Raw genomic sequence first — 22,288 nt, 5'->3', positions numbered from 1 at the left:
GCATTGGAAAGAATATGGCCCTATTATATGGCAATGTTCTGACATGGAAGGATATACTTGACATATTTTTGTTGAATAAAAACAAGTTAAAGAAAAAAATATATATAATATTCCATTTTGTAAAAGAAAAACTGGATAGACATGTATGTAAGCTTTTATAATATAGTTTGGGAGAACACATAGCAGACTATTAGTAATGGTTACATCTGGAGAGTGTAATGGGGGTGAGGAATTCTTTATAAAGCTTACATATTTTCATATCATTTTGTACATAGCATTTTTAGTGCTATAACATTTTCAATAAGCAATGTTTGTAATGGCAGCATGATAAGATGGATTGTATGGGTCATTAATATAGCTATTTCCTTTATGGATTGACATTTCCACAGCTTCTTGCTGCTCACTGTTAGGGCTGCAACATAAATCTCTGTGCATATATTGTGTGTGTGCACCTGTGTGTAAGGGCAATATACATAGGATCTATGTTTTGAGAATGTCCCTTTAGTGGAGATGATGATACACATATCTTGAGATAGTTTGCATGTGGCCACACAGAATGATGCTAAGTGGCTCATTCAGGGAATGACCATGACTTTTAGCCTCATCATCTGACCATAAATCTAAAACGCTACACCAGAACTAGTGTCCTGGGCCATCTGTTACAAAATCACTTTGACACCCAGAGACTACCAAAAGGACTTTAGACAAATTCATAAGCAGAAAAAAATGCCAGAAAGTGATAGATTTTTTGGTCTACAAATATTTTTAAGCCATATTTTTCTTTGGTTTGTCAATGTTTCTCAATTCTTCATAAATATGGACGAGTTCCCAGAAGAGATGGTCTTCTAAGACTTGCAAGTTTCCCCCACGATGCCATCAGTAACAGGCCATAATGCAAGTTTCTTTTTACTGGAGGAAAGATTTTAAGTCCAGCTGATTGTGACTGAGCTGAGAGTAGTTGGACAACTTATCTATCCTAGACACTTAAAATAGGGAGAACTTCTGGAAAAAGAGGGCTCTGAGATGAACCATATTCAAGTGGAAGGAGGAGATTGTTGGAGGAATACTAGTGGAGAGACTCATCCACGTTTCCTTGGTGGGATCAGGCCCTGCTAAAGTTCCTCTTATGTCCCAATCATACGAGATATCATCATAGATCAGTCATGCAGAAAAGTCTAATCAAAAGCATGGTTTCTCGGGCCTCCCCTGGTGGTGCAGAGGTTGAGCGCTGGGCTGCGAAGCTGCCCACAGCCTCTGTAGCTCTGGCTTGATCCCTGGCCACCGGTGAGGGTCCCACATGGCGCGACAGACCTCTCCTGCCATGCCCGCTGCTCCCCTCAGCAGTGTATTTCTTCGTCAGTCTGCTTGTTCTGTTCCCCGCTCTGGCTCTGGTGAATTTGCTCACCCTCCTGCGCTTCTGGCTTCTGACTGTACCCAGTGTTTGTATAAATAAATAAATAAATCTTAAAAAAAAAGCATGGTTTCTCCCAGGAAGAAGGCTAAGTTTACTATGAAAATCACAGGAGGACAGAAACATTAAAGAATAGGTGTGGCACTGTTCTCCCTGTCAGCAAGCCTCATGCCTGATCTATTTCACGTATGCTGATAAAAGAGATAAATCTTTCAGTGATGGACTTCAGATGCTGTTTCAGTTCCTACCCAGAATATTTTCTCAGTTCCTTCTCATGAATAAGTTCAGTGGAGCAGACAATGTCCCTCTTGGACCAGTTCCACTTCTTGCTTCTTTTGATGCAGCCAAAAAGTGGAACTAGAGCTCTAATTTTTCCTTCAAATTTAGAGCAAGTGTCCATTTCAGAGGTGGCTGCAAGTGGCCCAAATAAGGTGAGGTTCACATTGTGCAGAAGCAGCAGAAAGCCCCTAACAAGAGCAGAGATGTCAACAGTTACTCATAAAGCTCCCAAATGTGGCGGCAAAAAGGGTTAATTATCCCCCCTTCCTGCCACTCTGCTTTTCTCCAATGTGTTAGCCCATCACACGGATCGCTGACTTTCTAGAAATATTCCCTGGCTTTGCAGGGACGTTCCTTTCAATAAATGGCATCCAATTTGCTCATGGTCCCTGGAATCTCAATTTCCTCAAAGGATTTTTCATCTGCATCCAGTTCATGTGAAGGTTTTCCCCCCCTTCGTTTTTCGGCATAAGGGAATAGGCAGAGCTGCTTTATTTTTTCTTCTTTTCTGTGTTATTCTTTTTCATAAACTGAAAACCTTTGCTGAAGAATCTGAAATTTGGGAAAAAATCCAGCTCATCTGTCGGATATTTCTAGAGTTACGTAAAATGGAATGAGATTTGTACAGTTTAGAACAGGAAAAGGAAAATAGGCTAATGTGTCATGTGTTCTATGAGATGACAACTATATATGATAATCAGAAAAACAGCCCCAAATTTAGTTGGCCCGATTCAAAGCTCTCATTCTTTTATCAACTCATGCATAAACCAGTAACATTAACTTTCTTCTCTTAGAACAATGGCATAGCCACATTTGGGCTAAATCACAATCGCTCCAGATTATAACCACATTTTCAAAGAAATTACAAGAAAGCATCTTGTTTTTCAAAATCAAGACACTTACGTTTCACTTGTTCGGTTTTGCTTCCTTCGAGGAAAAGGAAGAACAGCAACAAGGAAAAGATGTTTTTCGTGCCTCCCATTTTCCATTTTTTTCTCATTTTGGCCACTACAAAAGGTAACTCAAAACTTTCAGGACCTGGTGTACTCAAGCTGTTGGGAAGAAAGCAAAAAAAGACTTAAAACAGATCCTCTGGAACTGATGGAGCTCATTGATTCTTACACTTCTCACTTGTTAAGGAAGAAAAATGCTGGAGAATTTACACAAAATGCAAGCATTATCTTCCTGCATAAGAAAGAGAACTCGCCTCTCCTGACTTGCAAAGATTGTGGAAGAAAACTGAAGCCAATGAACATGCGCTCCTACGCAGCGCAAAGGCTAAAATCCTTACAGGCAAGTCTCAGGAAAATAAAAATAAATTTTGAAATCCTCCTTTCTGAGGGAATTAAAGTTGATTTCTCAAGAGATTTTCTTTGGGAGAAAAGGGAAACTGGGGTTTGCAAAACTTCTACTTTGGCAAGCAAGATAAAAGTAATAGGCATGAGACCCAAACAATTTCTGAAATGAAAGTTAACTAATCTTAGCTTTAAGACTACTGTTATTATTAATCCTTCAGGGATGAGGCACATATTGATCAATGTTCTTCTGTGTCTGCTATGAGAACTGAAAGTACCTTCAGTTTGGCTACCTAAGAACAGATGCAATTCACAAGTGAATGAATTAAACACGGGAATGGTTCAGGCATATTCCTCTCACATGAAGTTCACTGTGAGATGAAAATTTAAAATAGGACATTTTTTAAGGGAAATTAGACAATCTAAATAGGCAATGTGTTCACATTGTACCACCATGCAAAGTCCATCAAAGCAACTACAATTCTTAAAGGGATGAGGCTTGCATTTCCATGCGAAGGGTTGGAAATCTTAAATGTCTGGGGCTGCAGAATGCAGAAAATTTGCTATAACTCACATGCATAGATTTTAAAGTGACTTGCAAATATTCAAATATTGTAGAAACACTTATTTCCAATCCGGGGTTAACTCTGGATAGGAACTAACTCATTGATCTTTTCAGAGGATTCAACCTACATATTGATAAAAGCTGGAAGGAATGCAAGATGTAGAGAACCGAATTCTTTTGGGTATGATGTGGATAAACCAGCTCCTAGTTTAAATGCTATGAAATTGTACAGATAAATCTCTTGTTTCAAAGTATGAATATGTAGCCAAAGATGAACTGATCATAGAGAATAATTTATGCTGTCAGTCAAGATTTGTCACAAGAGTGTGCCTTCTCTCCCGCCTCCCTGCTGCCGTAAGGATTAAATTCTCCTCGGGCTAGGGCTTGTCCCTAACCTTCCAAACACCTGGGTTCAGCCTTCTCAGTCTCCTCTGGGAGTTCCTGTCCACCATCACTGTGCTCTCAGCTACCAGGTTCCTTTGTAGCAAATCATTTCCACGAACAGTTTAACATAGCTACCCACCCCAGTGAGGTTCTTCCTGAGCCTATTTGACTAGGGCCCCCATCCCTGCCCCTCCCCAGCCTCCAAATAAGAACGATTTTTTAACCACTGAAACCCAATTTATCACAATCACCGAGGGATCTCAGGGGGTATTTTTCAAACCACAGTTTTCTGGTCTCCCCATGCAAGAACCAACAAAGTTGTTTTTCTTGTACAATGGTGGGGTGATTCGGTGAACAGTAGCATTGCTTCATAACTCAAACTGGCAAGAAAACGACCCTTCGAATTTTTTTTTTGCTTTTCTTGGGTCCCAACTAATGTTATGAGCAAATAGTAAAGTCAGTGACTAGAGTGCAATTAATCTTTTTTGGCATTCCTGTCATCTGTGCGGCCTCCCAGACAGTGATGGAGAACATCAGAAAACGAATCACTTTATAAATATTCACGTTTGATTTACAAGATCCTGAAGCCTGCCTTTGTATTCTGTACAGAAATATAGACCAAGAAGAGTTCCCTCCCCAGAGTTCCTCACCATTCAATTTCTGAGCTCTATAACTTTGGAGGGGGGGGTATAAGGATTGTTCGAGACATTTGTTAGGACTACAACAATAAACACAAGCAAGTACTGCTCAGCAAACATGCCCACTCTCATTCTTGCAAAGAGCCAAACTGTCCTTAATTTTTCAAATTATACTTTGACCCAGTTAACTGGAGTTATTTCTGCATTAACTCTCTGCTTCACACAGGCCGTTGTGCCATTGAACTTGCACTGGCTGTTTTACAGGTTACTTTGAATTGTGTCCATTGACTTGTTTCAGGGGAGATCTAGGCCCCCAACAAGAAAGCAACAAAGAAAACAAAACCCTGCTACTGACAGAGGGGGAGGGTGATTGGGCTTCACAGGAGAACAAGAAACAAGTCAGAACCTACAGAAATGTATCAATTAAGGTGCCTCCAAGAAACAAGCACTCACATTGTTCATTTGCATCAGGACTAGGAACCCAGGACTCCTCTCCCAGCAAGGCAATCTGGGCCAGGAAGTGTGGGGAGTCCATCCGTTCTCAGAAGAGGTCTCCAAGAGCCATTCCCAAAGGAAAGCTAAGAGATGAGCACATGTCAGCTCCTTCTTCCCGCCCCGAGGTGTCTCTTTAATCCTCCCGAGAAGCTTGACTGACCTTGTAATCTCACATTCACTATCATCTGTGGGACGGCCCCCAGGGTAGCGATTCTCTTTCTGACAAACAATAAGAAGACACTAGAGTCTGAAGCTCAGTGTCCATCAGTTAAAAATCCGCTCCCTACTCTACCACCCAAGAAAAGTTCACTGGTGGTAGGTTACCGCTGAAAAATGGCAGTCTAGGTCCCGCGAATCTCTTGTCAGAGTCCGATGCCTTCATTGCTGCTTAGCTTGACAAACAACGCCTTGGATGTGACTTGCGAGACACTTTACCGGCTATCATTTCATTTGATTGCGCCAACAATCCACCCTCAAAGTGGGCACCCTGCAGCCCAGAGAGCTCCGATCACTCCAGGTCCATGTCACAGAGTTAGTGGCAGGGCTGAGAGGGGCCAGAAGGCAGGCTCTCCAGGCCCTAAACGCTGGCAAGACTGCTGCTTCCTGAACCCAGCTTATCCAACTCTGACCCCAGTGGACTGGGATGGAAAATGAGGCAGATGCCCCAGGACAGAGGAGCCACTAACCCGCCTGCCCAGTTTCATTAACCTTAGCACATACTAATCACCCACTGGTCCTGGGCAACTCAGCCTGCGTGAAAATAGGGTCTGGTCTGGACACCCGCAATAAGGGAGAGGACTGCAGAACCCGGTAGGTAGCTATGCAAGTGGCCTCCCCCAAGCCACACTGGAGGTACAGAGGCCAAACCAGCAGGAGTGGTGAGTTCAAATCCAGAATCCCCAACCTGCCTTGGTCAGGAGCCCTAGGCCCCAACTCTCGGCAGCGGCTGGCAGCTGGACCTTACAGCCAGTTGCGATGGCAGGTCCCAGGAGTTCTGGGTACCCTGGGGGAACTTCCAGGGGCAGCTCCAATCAACAGAAGCTACCCCACCTGTGCAGAGGCTGGAAAGGAAGGTAGGGGAAGTGGGCGCCGGGCACTGCTCACTGACCTGGCCACTGGCCTCCGCTGTCTTCCAAGCGTGCGCGCGCTCCAAGCTCCCCGGGGCGCTCCTCCGAGGTCTGGGGCTCGCAGGTTGTGGCGAGAGCTAGAGTGCGCGCGAGGGGGAGGGGGGACTCCAAAGTGGGTGGGAGGAAAAACATCACCGCCCTCACCACGAGGAAGCAGCGGGCTCGCAAGACTCCCGGGGCCACCTGCCCGCCGCTGCCCGCTCCCCACTTGGCCGGAGAAGCCGACCGCTCGGCGCAGGCGGGAAGTCTGCGGACGAGCAGCCGCCGCAAGCCCGCACCGCGTCTCCGCCCCGGCACAAGGGCTTTATTCCCGCTCCCCCGACCCGAAAGTTAAGAAATCGGGAGAAAGTGTGAGGCTCAGCCGGCGACTTTCCCATCACGCAGCGCCCCCACTGCACCCCCCTCCTCTGGCTAAGCGAGCGTTGGGGTCTTAAAGGGACCGCACGTTTCCACCGGCCCCTCCTCCCGCTCGGTGGCGGTTGTCTCTAGGAGTTCCCCGCCACGGGCGTCCGCCCAGGAGAGCCAGGCTCCCGTCCGACATATCTGTCTGAAAGGACGCAATCCCTCTCCTCCACCACAAGGACCTTTCCGGGTGCACCTGGTCTGGTCCCGCGCTGATGCTAGGGCGCAAGACGAGCTGGCCTCGCAAATGCTGCCCCAATAAGCTGCTTATCAATGGGGGCGTTGCCCTAATCCTGGAAGAATAGCTGAGAAAGTGGCAAAACTTTGATGTCCTTCAAGGCTGTGTGTGTGTGTGTGTGTGTGTGTGTGTGTGTGTGTGTGTACAGAAAGGACACCTTAGAAATTTGCTTTATCCCACAAAGAGGACTCAGTCCCATGGAAAGGGTCTCTACCAACTATTAAGGGGGCTTGAAGATAACTTGGGGTGGCTCACCTCAGCCACCACTGTTCTAGCAGTCCCTAAGATCCTGAGTTGGGCCAAGAGCCAACCTTGAACTGACAATAGCACTGCTGATGCCCTGCTGAGCCTGAGACAGTCTAGTCCAAATTTGTGTTTATTTTATGAGTGATAGTTACAAAGAATTATGAGAATCCTCTGAGGGCCTGAAATGGCTGCCTTGACAGACAGTACCCATTTATATTTTAAGTCCCTAAATTTAGGAGAGAGCTACAGTGCTTTTTTCAACATAGGACTGGATAATATCCATATTCCTAACATTTGTATACCACTTTATGGCTTACAGAGTACTTTCATATATATCATTACTTTTTAAACTCTCAGAATAAACTAAACTGTCTGTGGCCTCAAGTGTTGCATGATTCAGCTTAACCTCTTCAGGTCACAGAACAGGAAATTGATGGAGGAGGGGGTAGGGATTGGCAGAGGAGGTGATGTATCCAAGGTCACACAGCTAGTAATTGGTAGATTTGAGATTCCAATTCTGATTTCCTGCTTTGGAATGTAGCAACGCCAGTGAGTTAAAACCCACTACTCTCTTGTTGTTATCTCAAGTCTATAGGTGAGGAAATTCATGCTCAGAGAAATCATGGCCTGCCAAAAACTACTTATCGGGATCAGAGAACAAAGGAATATTAAAACAAGAATAATTGTCCTGGAAGTTACCTCCTTTTTCTTTTTCAGAAGTGTTAATATCATCCAGCTCACCCCTGCTTTTCTGGAGATGTTTATTTCACTGTTAACAAAGGAAAAGGGGCCCTTTCTGAAATGTTGCCTTAAGGGTCCAAAATGTCTAGCTCCATCCTGCGGCTTGGGTAGCCATACAATGCCACATGCATTCAATTTGTGCTGTAGTATATTAGTGTGAACTTGTTGATGTTTTGCCTTGTAACTGTTTTCATGTCTTGTAATGCACTGATGAAAACTTTTGTCTGACTAGTTCTTTGAGTTCTTCAAGGACAGTAACTGTTCAGTTTCCTTTGTATCTGCATCCCCCAACTGTTATCATCACCCCAACATGCTCAAAGAGTATTCAGGAAAATGGGCTTCAGGATGCAGCCAGAGGCAAACATGGATCCAAATATTTAAAATCACTGAGATTTAAATGTTCATTTATTTGGCTACAATTGCTAGCTCCCCTTGCTTAATATTCTGATCACTGCATAACAAATCATCCCCAAACCTCATGGCTTGAAACAATTCATTATAATCAAATGGTCCTGTTCTCTGAAAGATTCTTTATTAGCATAAATGCTGGTGGTCCTTGTATAAGTTCCAGTCTTAATTTCTGAACTGGGAACTCCAATTTCTAGTGAGTCCTAACCTTAGTCCCATGTACCAAGTCTTATTCAAGTCAAACTATTTTTCTCTACTTTTTTTGAATGGGGAATTATAGCCTAAATCATCTCATGCTCATGTTTACAAAAATTTTATTTTGAGATAATTGTAGATCTTCATGCAGTTGTAAGAAAGAATTCAGAGGAATCTCTAATACCCTTCACCCCGAATGGGTAACATCATGCATCTAGTAAATATCATAACTGAGATATTGACAGTGATAATTCATCCACTTTATTCTAGTTTCAACAATTTTACATGTGCCCATTTCCCTGTGTATAGTTCCATGAAATGTTATCATATGTGCAGTATCCTGTGCCCATATAGTCGAGGTATTAAACAGTGCCAACACCCCACTATAAATTTTTTATAGCCATACCTATCTTTCCCCCTATCTTCCTTATGCACCCCCCAAGCACTAAACTAATCTCCATCTTTATAATTTTGTCCTCTAAGAATGTTACATGAAATCATACCAAGCATAACCTTTTGAGATTGACCTTTCTCACTCAAGGTAATTCTGGGGAGCTCATTTCTAGTTGTTCCATGTATCAGCTGTTTGTTTCTTTTATTGCTGAGTAGTATTCCACGGTATAGATGCATCACAACTTGTTCAATCATTCATTCATTGCGGGGCATCTGAATTGATTCTAGATTTCAGCGGTTACAAATAAAGCTACTATGAACATTTGTCTACAAATTTGTATGAACATAGGTTTCAGTTCTTTGGGACAAATGTCCAGCAGTGCAGTTCCTAGGTTGTATGGTATGTCAGTGCATGTTTAGTTTTGGAAAGAGTGCCATATAATTGATACCAAACGTTGGCCTCAGTTTCCCTCAGCCAATAAAAGGAAATGGGGTTTGAGGAGAAGGAAAGTAGTTTAATTTGTCAACAAACTGTGGAGGGCAGCAGACTCCGTCTGAAAGATCACCATCCTGCCCTTTGGCAGAGGGCAGGGGTATCTACACAAAGGAGTAAAACAGAAGGGAGATGGTTAGGGTCTGCATGTCCTTTTGATGCGGGTATACTGAGATTTCAGGTGGGCACCAGCTTGCTATGTTAACACCTGAGGTTTAATTTCCTTAGATGTTTAACTTCCTTGTTATCCTCTCAGGGATATCCTTCCTTTTCCTTAGAATGCAAGAAGATGAACTTGTTAAATGCAACAGATAAGCATGCTTATCTGATGGGACTGGAAGAGAGACCTGTCCTGTTTCACTGCATCATACTTTTGGAAAATGACTATATTATTTTTATTCCTACTAGCAATGTATGATAGATCCAGTTTCTCTGCATCTTTGTCAGCATTTGTTGTTTCCATTATTTTTGATTCTAGCCATTCTGATAGGCATATAGTGCTATCTCATTGTGGTTTTAATTTGTATTTTCCTAGTACCTATGATGTCTACAGTTTTTTTCATTTACATGACATCCTCTTCAATGAAGAATTTCTTCAGATATTTTATACATTTCTAATTAGATTGTTTTCTTACAGTTGAATTTTGAGAGTTCTTTATATATTATAGATACTAGTCCTTTGTTGTATAGTCATTTGCAAATATTTTCTCCCAGACTGAGTTTGTCTTTTCATCCTTTCCCATGGGCTTTCATAGAAAAAGTTATTGTGATGAAGTGCAATTTATCAATTTTTCCATATGGATCCTGTTTTGACATTAAGTCTTAGAATTTGCCTAGCCCTGGATCCTGAATATATCCCACATGCTTTTATTTTGAAAGTGTTATAGGTTTTTTGTTTTTTGTTTTTTGTTTTAGATTTATTTATTTATGCAAGCACTGGGTACAGTCAGAAGCGCGGGAGGGTGAGAGAATTCACCAGAGCCAGAGTGGGGAACAGAACAGGCAGACCGACGAAATATACTGCCGAGGGGAGCAGCAGGAGCAGTGGGAGCAGCAGGAGAGGTCTGTCACGCCATGTGGGACCCTCGCCGGCGGCCAGGGATCGAACCGGCGCTGCGGGCAGCCTCACAGCCCAGCGCCCAACTGCTGCGCCACCAGGGGAGGCCCGAAAGTGTTACAGTTTTAAGTTTTACATTTATATCTATGAACCATTTGATTTAATTTTTGTGTAAAGTATGGTTTACATCAAGGTTCACTTTTTTTTTTCTGCCTATGCCTGTCAAATCGTTCCACAACCATTTGTTGAAAAAGCTGTCTTTCTTCCACTGAACTGCTTTTATACCGTGGCCAAACATCAGTTGGGTATATATCTATGGGTTTATTTCTAGTCCCCCTATTTCGTTTCATTATCTATGTATATCCCTCTATCAACAACACTCAGTTTTATTACTATAGATATATAGTAGGTCCTATTATCAAAGAGTCTTTTCTCTCACATTATTCTTGCTTTAGTTATTCTAAGTGCTGTATCATTCTGTATAAATTTCAGATAAGTTTGTCTATGTCTACAAATACCTTTCTCAGATTTGGGTAAGAATTGCATTAAACCTATAGATGAATTTCAGAAGAATTGACAGCTCTAAATGTGTTGAGTCTTCCAATCCATGAATACATTATGTTTCTCCATTTATTTAGATCTTTGATTTTACTTGTTAGTGCTTTGAAATCTTCAGCATATAGATCCTGTATGTATTTTGTTAGACTTATACCAACATATTTTATTTTCTTTAGAGAAACTGTAGATGTCATTGTTTTTAATTTTGCCTTCCACATGTTCACGACTAATATGTATAAATGGGATTGACTGTTGTGTGTTGATCTTACAATGTATTTCATAACTCATACTCATTTTTAACTTGTTTTTTCAAATTTTATTGAGATATAATTGATACGTAACATTTTGTAAATTTAAGGTGTACAATATATGTTTACGTTGTGATATATGTATATATTGTGAACTGATTACCAGAATAAATTAGGTAATTCATGCATTACCTCACATAACTACAATTTTTTCCAGCCCCAAATTTGAGGTCTTTTTATTTTCAGTACATGGTTATGGTCATGTGTTAAAGTTTCAGGTGTGATTGTTTTTATGCTGTCATTTTAATTTTTTAATTTATTTTTTATTGAGGTAACATTGGTTAACGACACTGTATGTGATTCTTATAGCCATAATTTTTAAAGCAACTTTCAAACATACAGTACATTATTGTTAGCTATAGTCACCAAGCTGTACATTACATCCCCAGAACTTATCCATCTTATAACTGGAAGTTTATACCCTTTGACAAATAACTCCCCATTTACCCCAGGCCCCAGTCCCTGACAACCACAATACTACTCCCTGTTTCTATGAATTAGGCTTATTTTTTTAAGATTCCACAAACGAGATTGTACAGTATTGTCTTTCTCTGTCTGATTTTTACTTTTGCATAATACCCTCAAGATCCAACTCATGTTGTCACAAATGTCAGAAATAAATATGAAAATGAGGGGATTGCAGATTGACTCATATTAAACCATGTTCTAATAACTCAAATGTTAGCTTTTTAAATGCCTCTTGTCCCATATGAACTGACTTGTCTCTGTTGTATTCTTTTCTGCTAATCATTTCTATAATATGCTAGAATGCAGAATTGGTTTTCCTTAGTATGACTCATCTAGTATTTCCAGCTTCCTCTCTTTCAAATTCATGGTAGAACTGACCCCCTTTTTGCCTGTGGTGTTCAGCATAGCAATCTGATTTGCTTTGGCCAATGAAATCTCAGCAAAAGTGATGTATGACTTCCAGATGGCAACTCTATTTTTTTTCCTTTAATTTTTTTTTAAGATTTATTTATTTATTTACAAGCACTGGGTACAGTCAGAAGCGCAGGAGGGTGAGAGAATTCACCAGAGCCAGAGCGGGGAACAGAACAGGCAGACCAACAAAATACACTGCTGAGGGGAGCAGCGGGCGCTACAGGAGAGGTCTGTTGCGCCATGTGGGACTTTCACTGGTGGCCAGGGATCAAACCGGCGCTGCAGAGGCTACAGGCAGCTTCACAGCCCAGCACTCAACCACCGCACCACCAGGGGAGGCCCTCCAGATGGCAACTCTAAAAGCTAATGCATCATTTGCCCCATTCAAGAGTTAATGAGTGATTTGCCCCACTCCTTCCCCACTACCACAGAAGTCATGAACACATGTATTTAAATGAAATCTGTGTTTCTCAGTGACTAAGATGAGCCAAGTCCACAGAAGGCTCATTTTTGGTTATCTAAAGTGAGTGATAAATGTTTGCTGTGTGTAAAGTTTTTGAGTTTTGGAATTTGCTTATTTTTACAGCATAACCTGACCAATACTGACTGATACCACCAGGGACAAAAATTCTGCTTCCTACTGCTTTATGAAAACCAGAGAAGTAAACAACAAAGTTTATAGAATCTTGGAAACAGAGTTAAAAAGTAGTTTTCAGTCTATAATCATTTTCAATTTATATCTTTCAGTTACTGAGTCAAACAAAAATAACCCAAAGAATTTTTCATTTTGTGTCTTGTGTTATATCTTAAAAGTTTTTTATAGAAATGTTTTCCTTTTAAGTGATTTTAAGGTATTTGTGATAGTATTTTAAGTGATTATTTTGCTAAAGGAGAAAATCTCCAGATTTCTCATAAAAGTCATTGAAAATGCAAGATTTGGTTTATAGAAAATTTCAAGAACATATTTACTTGGAACATCAAGTTAAACTCATCATAGTGTGCAGGAGCACAGTAAATATCTAAAGATGAAAGAGGTGCATTCCTTGATCCAAAATTGTAGTGTGCCCACAACTACCATTAATGAGTCAAATGGGCAGGGCATAAAATGCACCCACTTGTGATTAAATATTTGTTTCACATGGCTTAACTTTACACACAAATGTGTAGAAAACTTGCTCACTAGGGATGTCATAAAAGCAAAATTGGAGATATACTCTGTCCAAGTGCTGTACAATACATAGAAAAATGCAACATAGTGGGATAGAACCTGCCTCCCTAGATTTATTGGGATAGAGCATTTAATAATTTAAAACTGCATCTGCTTAGATAGCTTACTATAGAAGCTCAGTGACCACAGTTCCTTAGAAGCAGCATGAATTTCTCAGGGTATTTGCTTTTATTCCAAAGTGAGGTGGTGAAGTTATTCACTATCATTTTTTCAGCAGAATCCACAGAAGTAACTGTCTCATTTTTCTTAACTACAGCACCTAGCTCTTCTCAGAGAGCTGATGTGCACTAAAGAGCCATGTCTCTGGACTCAAGCATACCTGAATTTGAATCCCAACAAGTCATATAACTTCTCTAAGCCTGCTCCTTATGTGTAAAAATGATAATGCTGCTGTATAGATCCAGTGGCCCAATGTGTGTAGAATGCTTGACACAATACCTGGTATATAGTAGGTGCTCATTAGTTGTTTCCATCCTCATTTTTCCCACCCCACCCCCATCTACTTAGTCCAAATGCAAGAGCTATTCCACATTCAGTAAAGTCCTTTATTAGCCAACTCAAGCTTCAGTTTGCCTGTCTTTAGAAGAGTGTGGGGATAAAAGCAGGAAGAGAAAACCAATAATTAGCCCAATTTCCCACCCTACTCTTCTAGGCAGGGAGTGAGTTGGAGAGCAGAGTGCCAACATGTCTTCAAATAGAATAGTAAAGAGACTGATGCCAACATGGAAGCCTTTCTCTCCGCACACACAGGTGCACAAGTACTGGGTATTGTCCTAGTGCTGGGAGAATATCATAGATTGTTAGATGAGGATTCGGACCTAGGATCCTCTTCCCCAGTTTCATGGCACATGGATCAAAAAACCTGACACAAGCCAGAGTAGAATCATAAGATATTCTCAGATCTGAATTCCCTCCTCTTTCAGTTCTCAAGGAAGGCAAGTCTATTTCTGATTGGGAAATGATGCCGGCAGCTCAGCATCAGAGCTTTAAACCCAGAGAATAAGAGCAGGAAAGATAGGTTCTGAAAAGTAAGATGGAAAACTGTTGATCCAGAGACTGAAGAGAGCCTACCCACGTGTTTTGCCTGAAGTGAACAGGGAATTTTTTTGAAAATTTGAATTGATTCCCAAAAATCTTTAGTTGTTTATTTTTAGGAGATTTCACATAAAAATCCTGATTTCCAGTTCCTTTTAAAAAATTGGAATTGCTTGCAGCTTGGGACTGACCTCTCTGCATGGTAACATAGAGTCACAGAATAGTGGCTGCTGCTTTTATACAGCACATGTAACTCATGAATTGCCACAGTCCCAACGATTCCCTATTGTCTCCTTCTGCTACCCACAGGTCTGTTTTCCACATTCAAATTACCCTGAAGTCATCTGAGTTGGAATCATAATGTACAGTGATAACTATTTAACAACTGACTCTCTAGAGAGGGGGGAATCTACATTTGTAGCAACTTCCAGTTTCTGTTATACGAAATGTGTCCCCCAAACATGGCCAGTTTCAAACTACCAATGTGTTGCCACTTAATGTAGAGTTGGTAAAGATGTGCACAATTGCCTTTCATAAGCTAGTAAGGGCTGGCTCCAGAACGCCACTGGCTTGAATCCACTCAAGAAAACTTCAGCAAATAAATGGGATGGTCAGAGGCAGGAGCCAGGAGATCTTATTCATGGGCTAGGAGTCAGAAATCAACCAGAAAAAGTCAGATTCAACACCTGACGTGGAGCCCATCATTAAGGTAACACTACGTCCTTGTTCCTTACCTCCTTTTAAAAACCTCACTGGCCAATTAACCAGCCTTTGGACGTGGGTTATCTGGGTGGGAGATGTGGACTGATGAAGGATTGGCACTGCTCAATGAAATCAGATGACAAAATACCAGCCCCATGACAGTATTACTAAGTCTTCCTGTCAACAGAATACCGGACTCCTTTTTTCCTTGTTCGAAGATCAGGAAAGGGGACAAGGGAGATCAGGGAGCTGCCTGCTTAGAAGCAAAGTTTAGAGTGAAATGGAAGTGGACTGTGAATTACATCCAGACATCTCTCCTTACACCAGAAATGCAGAGCTGCTGACTTCACATGCAGATGGCAAAGACCACAAGTATGGACGTCACCCTTTCCCATTTCATACTGGAAAATGACTGAGTGTGCATAGAATAGTACAAGGTGAAAACTCCTAAGCTTCAACTTAGGCTATATCTGATTAACTTATTAGAGGGAGCAAATGAGGCTGGGGGGTAGGGAGACGAGTGACAAGTCTTTTTTCTGACAGTCAGACTGGGACGTTTTCTTCTACCCCACACAACCTCTCAAGGAGTTAAAAAGTGAGAGATTCAATCCACCAACTGGTTGTGTTGCCAAACCAGCAAAATGAATAATATTTTTTTACTGAATCAACTGTCTGTTTAGGCATCATGTAGACAGAGTCAAACACTCATCTCCAGTTTTCTCTGTGTTTGGATGATTTTAAAACCTAGCAGAGAATCTGCACGTCCAAGGAGTTTTGCCAAGAAAATCTGAAAATCTAAACAACCACTCTCACATTGGCCCTATAACCAAGTGTCCAAGTTTTTTCTCCCTTTTCATAGAGAAAAATACGATGTTCTTGCCACGAGAGAGAAGCAGCAGCAGAACCTGGACGGATCCTTGAACTGAATATTAGAACTCTTGGTTCTGGCCCTGCCTTTGCCTTCGATCAGTCATACCTCAACCTCTTCCTCCCTGTGGGCCTCAGTTTCCCCATCTGTAAAATGCAAGAACTGATTTCCTAGGTTGTTTTATGTTTTTGCAGTCTTTGATAGTGAAGTCATATTCCAGATGTTGAATCACTCAGCCTATTTTTCTCTTCTAACCTGTATTTTTTTATCTGCAGAACATTCTAGAACCCAAGGGTCAGACACATTACTGCTTCTAATAGCCAGCAAGACTTGGCAGTTGGGGTTATTCTCCAAAGAAGCTAATTTACACAAGGTGCCCCCAAACATCTGTTTTCATCAGAGATTCCCCTTATCGCTGCCTTCGAATTTTCCTGGTAACCTCTCAGTCATCAAGCTGTCTGCAATCCAAAAAAAAAAAAAAAAAAAAAAAAAACCCTCCAAGAATCATATCTTTAAAAAGAAAAAGCCTAAACCCAAATGAACCTTTTACTAGATTATGGGCTCCAGTGCTTATTCCTCAAGGGGCTCTTGTGAAATCAGAGACAAAAACTTGAGAACAATCAGACAAAGAGAAATGTCAAACCAAGGTTTGGGTTTATTTAATTTTATTGTTTTCAAATCTGCCATGAGATGGGGGAGGGTATAAAGAACACAGAGAAACCCACTCCCAGCTACAAAGTCCATGTGCTCAGCCATGTTTTTCTGTCACTTAAGAGTTTAGCTTTCCCCAATATTAATGGAACTTAAGCCAAACAAGAGTTTCTTTTATGCCCCCCCCCCAACCCCAACTCCCTGCTTGCTAAGTCCTGTGCAAACTTGCAGCAGTTTCCAGCACACGGCTGTGAAATTATCAGGGTTGGACTAATGCCAGTACAAACCAATTTATTCGGGACCTGAAATTAACTAAAACCTAGAAAGCTTGATTAATTGTGGCACAGCACAGCAAGGCGCATTCAGAGGGGAGACCATCAGGCCAGAGCACACGTGGGGACTCTGTCCTGCCCCCTGATTTACACTACACATAAAGAAGAGTTCCTTCCATGGACAGGACTGTGATTCTCTGACTACTTATTCATACATAACAAAAAATGTTGTTTTTGAGTCCAGCCAGGAAAATGGTAGTTAGTGGGTCTTAGCTACCTATGTAATCAGCCGATCCCATAATAGTAGTTCTTGGGATTAATTTCATTTAATTTAATTATTATCTTCAGGCAGCCCATTTGACAAGCTAGACTTTTTTTTCTTCAAAACAACATGGACTAAATATGCCTTTGGAGAGTCACTGTTGAGATGTAGTATTTTGGGGGTTCTTAGAACACGTTACCACATGGGACAAGGAAAAGGAGAATAACTCTGGCAAATCATCAGCGTTAAAAAAGATATTGGTGTCCCCCACTGACCAATGTCTTTCCCTTTAGTTCCTATTTAAAATAATATTAGATAAACCCATTACAAGAAAGATACCTCATCTAAAAGTCCTAAGTACAATGTCTAAAGGCTCCTGAGGTGTTCACCAGTCAAAGCGCTTGAAGGCCTAGGCAGTGGCAGTAAGAATTCTCAAGCTTAGGAGCAAAGTGTTGCTGTGATTGGCTCGCTTGTCAGCCAATAGAGTTTCACGCTTCTGCCCAACAGTCTTCAAACCCTGGCATGGACAGTTCTCTAACATGTTGTCTAGATTGCCAAGCCCATCTCTGACTGGCTTCCCTTGTCACCCCAGGCCTGAAACCCCACCTGAGCACATCCCAGACTGTCATACTCTTGAGTGCCATTGTGCCCTTGCTAAAGCATTGAAAATACTTAAGTCACTGGGGAAATTGCTGCTGTCCCTGCAGCCTCCCCTGCTCCTGCTCCTGCTCCTTCTCTGAGACCCTAAACCCTCCTCATGAGTCACAGCGGGTGACTCCCAGAAGTCCCCCTCAGTACGCTGCACCAGTGTGGCTTCTTGTCTTTTCTAGCTGGTCATTGTCCATTCTGGACCAGAAAGTCAGTTTTGGATATCACCCTAAGGCCACCACAAAATATTTTCATTGCTGCTGGTGGTGAAGAAAAGGTTAATGAAAAAGCACCTCATGATTATCATGGGAAAAACAACCTTCCAAGGGGAAGCCCCCAAGCCATCAGCACTGGTTTTACCACAGACTCTTTGGGTGGAGAGTCAGGCATCTATTACTATGACTGGCAGGAAGCAGCCAAGCAGCAAGTGTGCAGGGAAAAAGGTAGCTCCCTGTGGCCACTGAAGACTTTGCTCTTGCCAAACTTCTCTGCTGTGATCTACTGAAGGATATCCAAGGCTCAAAGGCCTGAAATCTACCCTAAACACAAATCAACCTCAGCCAGGCCTTTGTGCCCAAACTGGAATGAGAAAGGGGGCATGGAAAGACTCAAAGAACCTGAGTGACCCTTATAGCTATTCTGCCAAAGTAGGTAAACAGTTGCCCTGTGGTGAAAGATCTTCCGGACACCAGACACTGCTCCTGGTGTGTCACTAGCTAGCTGTGTATTCCCAGACAAATCTCCTCACCCCTCTGGTTCTCAGCATCTCCATCTACACACTCAAAGAACTGAGTCAAGTGATCTTCTAGTTTAGGGATTCTGTGAAATTGTGATAATTATTTATTAATAATCTGAACACTACCATTTATTAGACGTTGTGTTTTGGGCAAGATGCTAAGTACTTTTATATGTCTTATTTATTTATAGGCTTCAGAACCACCTTATGAGGTAGGAACTATTATTGCCACCCCATTGTTTACAAATCAGCAGGGTCACACAGCTAGTGAGGGGTTCAGCCAAGATTCAAACCCTTGTCTGCTGGAATCTAAGACCTGGGCCCACAAGTCCTCTGTGTCTCACCCATTCGGTGTCCCATGTGCTCTAGATTTCCTGTCTTGGTAGGCACCACTGCCTCTAGTTTTCTTTTCCCCAGTTTCCAGGCTCACCAAATCTGTGCCTACATGTTTCATCCCTCCCAGTCCCCCATCTTCGCGGTGTTTCACAGGCAAATAAACAAGAGTGGGGAAGGAGCCCGAAATTATACACAACCACCTAAAAAATAAATAGACCCACCTCTGTCTTTAGAGGTTGGATCAGAAGAGGGCTGTCTGATTATATTCATGGCACTAGAAATTGTTCTCAAGCAGAGACAGCCAAGCCAATAATATTTAGAAAAATAACAAAAATGGACTGTATTTAGCTCTGCAAAGCAATCCTGCTGGTTCTTCACAGTTAAACATTAACATCTTAGCTGTTTCTGGCCTTCTGAGTGACAGGCTGTAGACAGGGATAAGTGACCCTTTATAAACCCAATTTGACTATAAATGCTTTGAAGAAAGTAACAGTTATCTACATATTAATAGTGAAACCAGAGGATATTAGCTGCCTCTATTGCATCTGACATCCCAAAAAGCTCCTGTGAAGGTTAAGTTATACATTGTTGAAGCAAAAATGAATGTGTAGATTTCATGTCTTCCCCCATCTGAGGAACTGGGGACACCGAGAAGGAAAGAGACATGTCCAAGGTGACACGGTGAGTTAGTGGCAGGGCCAGAGCCTGAGGTGGTTCTGGCTACCACCCTTATTTTCTACAAAGGAGGCTGAGGCCCGGAGGTTTTCCAAATCTCTCATGGCCAGTTATGGCACCAAGACCAGACTAATCTGTATGATTTGTTTCCATATTTAATATTCCCAAATAACCATAGGGATTGTATGGAAACTTCAGTGCATGTGGGTTTCATGTCTCAGGCCACAAGCTCAGTTGTGTATCGAATGTAATTTTTTTAAAAAAGATTTATTTATTTATACAAACCGGGGTACAGGCCAAATGTGCGGGAGGGTGAGAAGATTCACCAGAGACAGAGCAGGGAACAGAATAGGCAGATTAACTGAAATATACTGCTGAGGGGAGCAGCGGGCGTGACAGGAGAGGTCTGCTGTGCCATGTGGGACACTCCCTGGCCCGCCGGGATCGAACCGGCGCCACAGAGGCTGCGGACAGACCTGCTCGAATGTAATTTTTATGGGTGCTTGGGTGGTATGTGTGTGTGGTAACATACATCTGAAGAAGTGTGAACTTAAATTATATACAGTATAATAAACAAACATTACCTCAATAAAATAAAACTATTTAAAAGTATAATTTTCTTAAATCTTTCATAACTAAATGTAATTTCTCAGTCAAGTCTTCCTTTGGGTCAGTAGTAACTCTCACTCTTCGACATTTCTGGTCCTCTCAGTCATTTTGTGCCCCCTCTTCTTTCCCAGCTGAGTTATGGCTAAGTTCTGAGGCATTTCCAGAGTTTACTCACAGTGGAGTTGGGGAGATACAAAAGGGTTCGGAGAATGCGGGATCTGCTTGTCTGTGCCACATTTGATTTGGTGTGTGACTGAGGCTTCTGGGAGGTCACTGTTGTATTGTCCCTTCCTCCACACCACGGGGGCTTATCCAGTTTCTGCTCTCTCAACTATTATACTTCCTAGCCCCTTGGTCCCACACAACACAGGACTTTCCCCCCCATCCCTCTGGAGCTACAGAAAACACCATGGGGCTGCCACAGGCCCTCCTATAGACATTTCTGGTAACTCTGGGCTGTGGGTAACTATGCCTGTGCCCTTTTGAAGCCCAGAAGATCAGTTTCTGCTTGAGTTCCCTAAACTTATTAGGAAGTCCCCAGTTCCTCCTGGGCCCTGGCCTCCTCCCAATGAAGTGTCAGAATTAGGAGCCCATTGCTGTCAGAGCTCACCATGCAGACTCCGTACAGTTTCCTTGCAGATTCTCTGACTCCCCCATTTAGGACTTTATACTGTTGTGCAAAAGCAGTAGACTCTTCTCCCCACATTCACTGTTTATGCTGAGAGTCTCAGACCAAGGGATAAAGAAACTCCAAATTGGCTACTCTCTATTGATTCCCTTTGCTAGTCTGTTGCTGCTTAACATTATTAAATGGGTTCTCTGGTACCCAGGAGATTCATCTTAATCCTTGTTTCAAGAAACACCATCATCACTGGTCCGCACATCATGGGCTTCTCTGATTTATTTTTTCAAGGTTTATTTTATTTATACAAGAGCTGCAAAACAGGCCAGATGCGCGGGAGGGTTAGAGGATTTACCAGAGACAGAGATGGAAGCAGAACAGGCAGATGGACTGACAGCACTGCTGAGGGGAGCAGCGGGTAAGACAGGAGAGGTCTGCCGCGCCATGTGGGTATCTCTCTGGCTGACCAGGAATCAAACACACACTCCAGAGGCTGCGGGCAGCCTCGCAGCACTGCGCTCAACCAGCTACGCCAACAGGGAGGCCCGGCCCTCTCTGATTTAAATAGTTACAGTTGACCGTTGAATAACATAGGCTTGCACTTGCAAGGGTCAACTTATACTCAGATTTTTTTATATTGTTCAGTTCCAAATTTACTAATGCTACAAGTGGGGTGGGAGGGGGTGCATGATGAAACCACTCCCCTTGAGGATAACAAGGAACAACTGTAATTAAGTTTTGGGGAAGCCAAAGTTATACATGAATTTTCTTTTTTTCACTTCACATGGTTCTGCACCTGTAACACCCAAGTTCTTGAAGGGTAAGTATACTTATTTTCAATTCTAACATTTTAATTTTAGACAACCTAAACAACTCATTCAAAGAAAAAGCTAAAAAGTTAGAATCTTAGCAGTAACCTACAACTAACCGTGTGTTCCACCCCCCATCACACCCCTGCCTCCAACTGCCAGCCCTTATCTGATGCAACATTAGTTCGAATGCCATGCTCTTTATTCTTTTGATTTCTTTTTGATATAATTTTATTGCATCCATAGGTCTTATAAAAAGTAATTTTAAAAATCACGGTTGCTTTTTATTCTATTAAAGAAGTATCATGTCTTAGGAAACTCTTTTTGGGACTTCAATGATTTTTTTTACCGAGTACATTGCTAACAACATCAACATTATTGTGTGTCACTCTAAACCACTCATTCTGATTGTTGTATAATATTCCACCACATGCATGGGAGTGCAAACTGGTCCAACCACTATGCAGAGCTGTGTGGAGATTTCTGGACCTACTAAACATAGAGCTTCCATATGATCCAGCAATTCCACTCCTAGGTATTTACCCAAAGGACACAGAAACATCAATTCCAAAGAACACCTGCACCCCTATGTTTATAGCAGCACTATTTACAATAGCTAAGCTTTGGAAACAGCCCAAATGCCCAAAAATAGATGACTGGATCAAGAAGATGTGGTACATATACACCATGGAATATTACTCAGCATTCAAAAAAGATAAA

At 42.0% G+C, this 22,288-nt stretch overlaps 1 protein-coding gene across 7 annotated transcripts in view; it reads right to left on the bottom strand.

Moving 5' to 3' along the window:
• The window catches only part of CHRDL1 (chordin like 1), a 165,358-nt gene that overhangs the window by 104,082 nt on the left and 38,988 nt on the right, over nucleotides 1-22,288 (bottom strand). For 5 of the 7 annotated variants that reach the window (XM_037512070.2, XM_037512064.1, XM_054695611.1 and 2 more), the window contains exon 2: nucleotides 2,594-2,742. In XM_037512070.2, coding sequence (XP_037367967.1) covers nucleotides 2,594-2,690 — 97 coding nt within the window. In that variant the 5' untranslated portion in view covers nucleotides 2,691-2,742. Of the gene's footprint in view, nucleotides 1-2,593; nucleotides 2,743-6,175; nucleotides 6,339-22,288 lie in introns of those variants that run through there. The other 2 variants (XM_037512069.2, XM_037512066.1) reach the window with 2 other exon arrangements.

Source organism: Talpa occidentalis, unplaced genomic scaffold (assembly GCF_014898055.3).
Source record: "Talpa occidentalis isolate TD23 unplaced genomic scaffold, MPIMG_talOcc4v2.1 talOcc4.15, whole genome shotgun sequence".
Taxonomy (NCBI): Eukaryota; Metazoa; Chordata; class Mammalia; order Eulipotyphla; family Talpidae; genus Talpa; species Talpa occidentalis.
Note: the sequence above shows the minus strand (reverse complement) of the source record. Positions and strands in the feature narration are given on the sequence as shown.